General features: G+C 51.6%; 4 protein-coding genes across 4 annotated transcripts; 2 read left to right on the plus strand and 2 right to left on the minus strand.

Annotated features, from left to right (window-relative positions):
- Positions 1–226: 226 nt before the first annotated feature.
- B0T23DRAFT_232336 (uncharacterized protein) lies at positions 227–1,241 on the minus strand. The gene is made up of 2 exons (XM_062833908.1): positions 1,201–1,241; positions 227–1,059 (listed from the first exon to the last, which is right to left on the minus strand). Exon 2 carries the CDS (start codon positions 986–988, stop codon positions 500–502), a length of 489 nt encoding a protein of 162 aa, XP_062689278.1. The 5' UTR covers positions 989–1,059; positions 1,201–1,241; the 3' UTR covers positions 227–499.
- Positions 1,242–1,683: 442 nt separating this feature from the next.
- B0T23DRAFT_388291 (uncharacterized protein) lies at positions 1,684–2,183 on the plus strand. The gene has a single exon (XM_062837741.1). The coding sequence runs from the start codon at positions 1,692–1,694 to the stop codon at positions 1,926–1,928; it is 237 nt and encodes a 78-aa protein (XP_062689279.1). The 5' UTR covers positions 1,684–1,691; the 3' UTR covers positions 1,929–2,183.
- A 1,967-nt stretch (positions 2,184–4,150) lies between these two features.
- Positions 4,151–5,893, minus strand: B0T23DRAFT_407641 (glycoside hydrolase superfamily; the record flags this gene model as incomplete). The annotated part of the gene is made up of 3 exons (XM_062839210.1): positions 4,151–4,701; positions 4,779–5,612; positions 5,677–5,893. 3 exons carry the CDS (start codon positions 5,891–5,893, stop codon positions 4,151–4,153), a joined length of 1,602 nt encoding a protein of 533 aa, XP_062689280.1.
- Positions 5,894–7,753: 1,860 nt separating this feature from the next.
- Positions 7,754–8,740, plus strand: B0T23DRAFT_232510 (uncharacterized protein). The gene has a single exon (XM_062833909.1). It carries the CDS (start codon positions 8,010–8,012, stop codon positions 8,622–8,624), a length of 615 nt encoding a protein of 204 aa, XP_062689281.1. The 5' UTR covers positions 7,754–8,009; the 3' UTR covers positions 8,625–8,740.
- The last annotated feature ends 26 nt before the right edge of the window (positions 8,741–8,766 follow it).

The raw sequence follows: 8,766 nt of genomic DNA on the forward strand, positions 1-8,766 counted from the left end.
TTCCAGGGGGTAATAGTGTATGGACTCGACGGGTAGAGGACGAGAAAAAAGAAAATAATTGTGTATTGTGTCCCAGAAAACACTCCTCCCTTTTGGTATGGCTAGAACTGTGCGTGTCTCCGAACGCGTGCCATCCACCTTCGAAACTTCAGTTGACGAAGAGGAATCCTTTTTCCAACAATCAATCCGTTTAGTTGGTGTGTGACAGTGATAATAATTGGACCCAATTACAAGTTATCGCTTCGATTGTGTTGCCTCCTTGCAGTGGTTATCGTCCTTTTCGAGACCTGTCGACTCTCTTGGAGGGCTCGCTCATTCACAGCTCAAGGGGTTTGGGTGCACGAGGCTCACAAAAGACACCACCACGGAATACCACTGCCAGGCAACTTGTGGACGCATTAATTGATTCGATACCAATATTCATTTGCATTGTTATCCTTCAGTCTCGGTCCCCTAGCATAGCGCCGTGTAACCGTTTGTTTCTTTCACTACCCACAATCTAAGCACCAATACCAGCCATCTCACTCTTGTACTTCCCCGCAACCGGGCACACGGCGCCCTCGCTGGCGCTCTTCAAATCCGGGTGTTCGTGGACCTTGCCCTTGTGATGTGCGACCTTGGCCTTGGTGACAGGGCACTCGGCATCCTCCGGCGCGCCCTCAATGTTGGGATGATCGGGGGACAGAACCGTCGTCGCTGTACCGACCACAGGGCAGACCTCGTCGTCCATCTCCTTGGACTTGGGCTCGTTGACGATGCGGCTGTTGAGGGCGGGGCAGGCCGAGGCGTCGTCCAAGCGCTTGAGACCCTCGGGCTGGGACACTTGAGGGTGCTTGTGGAGGTTGTGGTGGTGATCGGTTGAGGCCCCCACGACCGGGCAAGTTTGGCCGGGCTGGGAGAGATCGATGTCCGGGTGGCTGGGAGGGAGAGTCGAGTTTGTGGTGCCAACAACAGGGCAGACCTGGGGGTTCGAGGTAGCGCCAGTCATTGTGATTCTTGGTGTTCGTTTGTTGGGGGGATGTGTTGATGTGCGGTGGATTGTGAGACTTGGTAATCGAGCTGACTGTTCTTTCAGTTACTTGATGCGGTTGATTTGTCGACAGATGGTAAAGTGTTTTGGAGGAGAGCTTTTGTTTGGAAGGACAGAGATATACTACTAAAAAATATGCGGTACAGTGTGACAGCGACCAGGTGACCTACCCGACGGGAACCTAACAAACGATCGTTCCTTCCCTTGTTGGCGAGATCACTCGGGATGCAGGAGCGGTGACAGTGTCAAGAAGAGGAGGCAGCTGCAGCGGCTTGTACGTAGCCTGTCAAGGGGGTGACAGAATTAAGGGTACATTACACCACATGGATGCGCATTACCGTTTGGGGCATCCATCATCAACAAAAGCTTCAATTGTTGACTCAAACGCGCCCTTCGCTTTGGTGAACGGTGGGTGTACCTACACCACTACAGTTCGGTTCCCCCTTCGTTCAAGTTAGTTGCCTATGCCCATTCTCATCCCCTCTCGAGAGCCCCTCAAGGAGGATCGTCCCATGATGTTTCCCATGACGTATCCGCAGAATGCAGGGCTCGAACGTTCCAATCACAGCAAGTACATATGTAAACTACTCCACAATCAGGGGATCGTGGGAAATGTGGAGCCGGTCTCTGGCTCCGGACGGTCCAAACCTAGAATCGTCTCATGTACAATTCCATGATAAGCCGCCCCTTGCTACCTCTAGATGGTGTGGTCTTCTCTCTCCTTCTCCAGCTTGTCTTTCTTATGTGTATGTATCACATCACCGAATGCACATGGGACGTGCAATTTAACCGATTTCCTGTCGTCAGTGTATTGAAATCCCCGTGGGGCGGTCTGGACGAGACGCTTAACAGGGCAGTCTCATCTCTATTCAGTCTCGTTAACCAGCTGGGCAGGTAAAGATGAGCATATTAGAGCGAAAAGGAAGTTGTGCCTTCCATTTCGATTTACAAGGAACTCTGACTTGCTCTTTTACTCGGCCTGCTACGGTGTCTTCAGGCCATGGTCACATCCTATAGCAGGAGAAGGTGGTTGGAAGGCAATATCATCCCCTACAAAGAAAATATCATAACCGAATTGCTTAGAGTGCCATCGACGAAGATCATCTACTATGTAAGAAAAGATCTCGCTTCCATCCTATGTAGATGAGGCCAGTGAAGTCATTTACGCAGCGAAATTCGGACAACGGATACGCATCAGCTTCAGCACGTGACAAGGCCAAGCGATAGCCGACATGGCATTCTTATCTCTCCAGTCTTCAATGCCAACTAGGTACCTCCAACCTCCATCAGTAGTGTAGACACCATCAGCATTGGGTCAACCAGCCGGTGAAAAGAAATGATCACCAGCTAAAGACACAAAAGCTAAAGTGACAAAGCGATCGGAACCACTGGCAGGTCGTCGCATTTCTTCTTCGTTCTTTGTTTTCTTTATCTCATTTTTCTTTATTTTCTTTTTTCTTAGGGTTCTCTTTCCCTTTGATCTTTTTCTTCTTTCTATGTCGTTCGATTCCTATTCTTTTACTTTTTGGTTCATTGTCTTTGCTTCAAACCGTTAGACTGTTCTCCTCCTGGCTCCCAGTAAGTCCCTTCGAGTATCTACCAAGTACCATACCTATCGGCAGCAGCCAAGTTGGCAAAACTCAAGTATGTATCCGACAAACACTGCGATCGTCGCGGGGGGTCTGGACGGGCAAACGGCAAGTTAATGCGCGCGCCCGTACCGGCCAACGGGACCACGTGGTATGTACAGTATGTAGATGAATGGTGGGACCGACCAGACGGGAGGTAGGTAGGTAGTGAGACGGAAAAAAGGTGAAGAAGAGAGAAGTTCGGACCAAGGAAAATAACACACACATCCATCCCGTCGGTGATCTCATCCCAACGTCAGTCAGGCAGCTTTTTAAGCTTATTCCAACCACCGCCGAGCCATGGAAAGGTGGTGTTGTGTAACAATAACCAACCAAGACATCTCGGACAGAAGCGCCATGTGGTCTTTTCTTTTTCCTATGGTACATAATAATGAGAGAAAAAAAAAAATCAATTCTCGGCTGTAGTCATTTTCTTCTGCCGGATCCAGCCAGTTAGCTTGAGGAGGAATCAAGACCCAAGTTTTCACGTGCAATAATATATATGAGAAGGGGAAACCAGGAAAGAACGAGACAGGGACAAGATACCTTGGACAAGACAGCCTTGTCTGCCTGTTTTTGCAAGGTGCAGTTACACATATTCTTCTCTCACTTGTTTCTGTTTCTCAAAATGAGACTGATACACGTCAGTCAGACGTGTGTCAATATCATATCAACCATGTACATACTGTATGTCCTTTATTTTATTCAACAGGTCGAGGTCGTCACACATAATCCGGTATTACCACCGTCCACAGGTTTCAGATGGGCTGTTCATGTCTGGGAACATCGCTGTTGTGAACCGAAACTCGGACATTGTGAAACAAAAGGGCTGGATTAACCTTCTTCTGGAAGAAGACGAGTATCTAGCGACATGCCGTGTTGCAGTGGACACGGCAGGCTCTGATGATGATGATGAAATCTTTGCCAGAACACGATATTGCTAAGATTGTGAGCAAAGGTTCGTTACAGGTACAAATAGGTAAAAGCTCAGTCGAGTCGAGTCAACCTCGGCTTCAACTGATTAGATTCTCACGCAAGGCTCACGAGATTTCGCGTCATAGTATGAATTAAGAAAATAAAGAAATGATGTATACTAAAATTTGGTACGTATATAGATGCGCTGGAATGTATGTAGATAATCGAGCAGCCATTACGCCGTTATCCAGAAAAATATATTGACACCCGACATACAATTGTGTCGTATGTACACGGTGTTGCGTGGCCTGACTCTCATGCTCTCAACAACAACGTTTGCCATTTCTTCTAGTGCGACTTTCAACCGTCAAGTGTGTTTGCGTTTGCGTTTCGGGGTATCTTATCACCAACTTCCCTCTCAGCTTTCCAAGATGATCGAACCGACTTGAAAGGAACCCCTCTTGAAGAGTAGTTCCGATTCAAATATCGGATGAGACCAGAACATGACTACAGCTTGTTTGTTTTCTAGTTTTTTTGCGTTTCCTTGGTTCGTCTCTTTTAAATTTGAACATCAAATTTAAAGGAGCAAGCTAGCAGTTCCGAGAACGGCAGCCATCAGGACACCGGTGGCGGCGCCCTTGGAGACAGCGCCATTCTCCTCCTTGGGGCCGTCAACGGTGGTCTTGGTGCAGATATCGGTGCCCTCAAGAGCAGACTTCTTGACCCAGACCTTGGGTTCGCCAGCGCCCATGTAGGCGGTGATCTGGCCGAGGCCGTCGGCAGTGGTCGTGGCGCAGCTGAGGACCTCGACAACCTCGTCAGAGTCGCGGAAGCCGCCAACGGACATCTGGTAGCTGTCGCCCTTGGACGACTTGTTGGTGACGCAGAACACGACCGAGTTCTCGGCGGGGCCCTTTTGCTGGCAGAAGTGGTTGGTGTCGGCAATCAGGACATTGGACGTCTGCTTGACGTAGGTAGGCGACTGCTTGATGGCGTTCTTGCGGACCTTGTTGAGGGTCTGGGCAAGAACGTAGAGGGGCGCCGAGGTGTTGTAGCTGGACCTCCAGAGGGGCTCGCGGTTCTCAGGGGTCGCGCCGCCCGTGAAGTGCTGCTCCTGACCTTGGTAGACTGTTGATTGTGTCAGATCAGTGATTTTCTCATGCGCAGAAAAGGGAAAATGCGAAAACAAATATGTGTTGTCTTACCAGTAGGGATACCGTCGTTCATGATAACGTAGGTCATGGCGTTCTTGGCGAGGGCCATATCTTGGTTCTGGCTGGCAAAGCGAGGCATATCGTGGTTCTCGATGAAGGTACCGAGGGCAAGAGTGTCGTTGCAGCTGTCTTGGGCCTGGGCGCGGATCTCGCCGAGGCGCTCAAAGGAACCGCCGTTGAAGGCCGCGTTCAAGGGATAGTAGTCGAGGTAGTTGGGCATGCCGGGGAGGAGGTTCTTGGACTTGTTCTGGTAGCGGCACATGTCCTCGGTGACACCGGTCAAAACCTCACCGAGAGCGAAAACGCCGGAAGCCTGGACAAATTGGGGCAGGAACTCATCGTTGACGTGCTTGGCGGCATCGATACGGAGACCATCGATGGAATAGGTCGAGACGAGATTCTTGATCCACTTGGTGAAAAGGCTGACAACATCGGGGGACTCGGTCTTGAGATCGGCGAGAGCAATGCCATAGGGATAGAGCCAGCAGTCCTGGATGTTGGTGGCGTTCTCCCACTCGGTAACGTTGCAGTACGGGTGGAAGTATTTCTTGTCGTTGAACGGCTTGAACACGGAGTAGTCGACCTTGGGGGGCACAACGTTGTCGAACTCTTGCGCCATGTGGTTCACGACAACGTCAACCATGAGGAACATGTCACGCTTGTGGATCTCATCAATGAGGTTCTTGAGGTCCTCCTCGGTACCGAATTTGGGGTTGACCTGGGTGAGATCCTGCGACCAGTAACCGTGGTAGGGCTCGCCAACGGCGGTGTTCTTATCCTCGTTCTTGATGACGGGGCTGATCTGGATGGCATCGAAGCCCATACCTGTACGTATTCTGTCGGCTGCTGGGCTCACAAAACGGGCATGAGACAGGCTGGCCAAACTTACCTTGGATATAATCCAACTTGTTGGTAAGGCCCTTCCAAGTACCACCGCAAAACTCGTACAGCTTGCAGTCGACCGAACCGCCGTCGTCGCGAGCGAAACGGTCGATCATGACCTGGTAGATGGATCGGGACTTCCACGCCTCAGCGTCGGCGGCGGCAGCATAACCGGAAAAGCTCAGGGCCGCCGCAATGGCGCCCGTCAAAAGAGATGACCGCATGTTGTTGTGTGTTCCTGGTGGATGTTGAGTTTGTCGTCGTTGTCGTCAACGCGGGTTGTGAATAACGGGTTTATTTTCAACGAATGGCTCTTTCTGGTCCCTTTCTTTCCTTCTTCCTTCTCAAAGAGTGGCTGTTTGTCCGATCTTTCGACACCGTCCGGAAAACGAGGGGAGGGATGGCGCAAAGGGGAGTAAACAAAAGCGAGTGTCTACGGGCAAACCGATGGTTGGAAAGACCGAAAGAAAGAGCGCAGGCAAATAAAAAATGGGATTCAATTCGCGATATACTACAAAATGAGTGACTGGTGGAATGGCGGCGACAAGCGACTAGCACCGGAAGGACGGGATTTTGGTTGTGGAGAGAGGGAGAGAAAAGAAGACCGGGAGATGAGTCCGGGTTGGGATGGCTAGGAGAAGGGTCGTCCAGAGTACGAGAAGTGACAAGGAAGGTACGAGGTCAGGAACGGCTTGTGATTGGCTGGTGGTGCCTTTTTCTTACCTCGGAAGGGATGAACGCCGGCCCTGCTCGGGGATGCTGCGAACCACGAGACCCAGAGAAGCCCACCACACCTGCAAATCACCAACCTTATGCTGCTGAGATCTGCCAGCCCGCAATTGCGAGGACTCCAGTCGCTATACGATAGCCTCGACAGCCGCCATTTTTTCTGTCACGGACAACGGCACAAGGACGGCAGGACAACAGCCAGATCGTGGAGAAGGCCAGCCAGGGGGGTAGAAGGGGTTACCCTTTTGGGGGGCATTCTAAAAGCGTCTCATGTCGCCCAAGAAGATCCCAACAAGTCTCATTTCAGAACGGACAGGGAGATCGGTCACTAGTGAGGGTTAGCTGAGGGCCGTTAGGGTTGGACGAGGAGGGCAGCACCAGGGCAGGGAGTGTGGTGATGGTGGGCGAAAAGGGGCGAAGCGACTGAGGGGGGAAGGATCATGGAGCAGCCAAGACCAGAAAATAAATGAACAGGCCAGGGTTGCCGGGATTGCTTTAATCTGTGATTGACCCGACACCCACTGTCAATCAAATCCGTGGGCAATTCAATCCTCGTGGGTTTCCATAAATGAAGCGAACCCACTTGGTGTTGGTATGTAGCAGGTCCCTTTTTCTCTTCAAGTGCTTTGGTTGTCCCATTGTTTCCTACACTGCATTGATGGCAAGAGTCGGTGAGACGAGGTGCCTGGTGACCGTGGTGGAGGGTGACAGCCTGCTAGTGTCAAACGTTGCAGTGGTGGTGTTCACCCAATGTTGGCACAGCGGGCAAAGTTCACATTCCACCAGTTATCCAAACAAGTCGCTGACCACCCGGCACCTCAGTCAGTACCTTACCCAAGACTGGCACGGTGCAGTGTGGTGGTACTACGGTATGTACCTGCGTAATGTAAAATAGAAAAGGTAAACCGCGTAACGACCGTTATTGCATCCAGAGGTAGAGGTAGCTATGTAGGTATCATGCGGGACGGGAGCTGTAGGACTTGAAGATATGGACACTAGGTAAGCATGGCATTGTCCGACCCGGCCCATTGCGCACTAGGTTGAAATGTTTATGCCATCATGCGATTCACGACGCCGGCGGGATCTAGGGGTTTAAACCGCCAGCAACCTAAGAGAGAGGGATACGAGCAGTCGTCGTATGTACCGTCCTAGCCGTCGGGTCTTATAAACCCAGAGCGGCGTAGTTCAGGCGCTATGAATTACGCGAGATTTTCTCGAATTTTCCCGGGCGGAGAAGCACGGTCCACCTTGGAGGTACCCACTGTTCCTGTCCACTGCGGCTGCCCACTCAGCTCTGGCCGGCCAGGGGAGCCCCTTTCCCTCTTTTCCCGATTCTCGACTACCGCTTGTCCGATCCACAAAGCAGCCCTCTTGGCAGCCCACTGTAGCCCACCCATTTCCACCACTCTGTGCCAATCAATCAGAAACCCGGCTATTCGTTCCGTCGTCGGTCCAGCCAGAACTCCTCCCACCTTGTCCAATACGGGACAGCGCCCACTTCAGCCAATCCCGACTCCATACCTACACCACATACCGTTGGCAAAGCCATCCATCTTGTTCGACAGCTTCCATGTTCTACACTACTACTTACTTCCCGTCCTTATTATTGGCATGTTGCAGATGGCCACCTCCCCACTGCCAAAGATTGGGAAGAACACGGCCAGGGCAGCATCACGGCGAGACACCACCGCAGTGCAGATCTCACAGATTACATACACTACACTACACTACAGAGAGAAAGAGGGAAAGAGAGAGCCCTGCCCTGCCTACGGTAGCAGGCCGGCCTACCTTGTAGGGTGTGCTCTGCGACGACGCCAGGTATCGCGACACACGCGACGGGAGCGATTCGAACACGAAAAGAATGGAAGAATAGAATGCCTTAGCACCCCTCTGCCAAGGACAGCGAGATCCAGCAAACAAGGCTCAGTCTCGTACCATGAAACTGAACCCATCGGCTGCCAGGTACTCCCCTTCTCCTGCCCGGGCTCCAGCAACCAGGCTTGTTGTTGTTGTTGGCTGCTGTCTCTTGTTGCCGTCATTGTTCTCGACCTTGTTACGACATCGTGTGGTATGCTGGCTGACTCTTTTTGCGCCGGACCAGACAATGGCGCAAACAGCAACAAACTGAACCTCGCTATACACTCACTACCTACTATGTACACTACATGGTCACTCGTCCCTCTTGACCCCACGTGCTATGTGTTACCGCGCCGAAATACACTATAACCTCAACATACACAACCATGTGCCGACGCAGCCACCAGGCACAGAAATGTTAGGGGAACACTGAGAAGCCAGGCCAGAGCCGCAGCCTACTATTTGCTTTAATCCACTAGATGATGGTCGTAATGGTGGGTAGTGGTGGTGG

This window comes from Neurospora hispaniola, assembly GCF_033458365.1.
Source record: "Neurospora hispaniola strain FGSC 10403 chromosome Unknown B0T23scaffold_8, whole genome shotgun sequence".
Classification (NCBI taxonomy): domain Eukaryota; kingdom Fungi; phylum Ascomycota; class Sordariomycetes; order Sordariales; family Sordariaceae; genus Neurospora; species Neurospora hispaniola.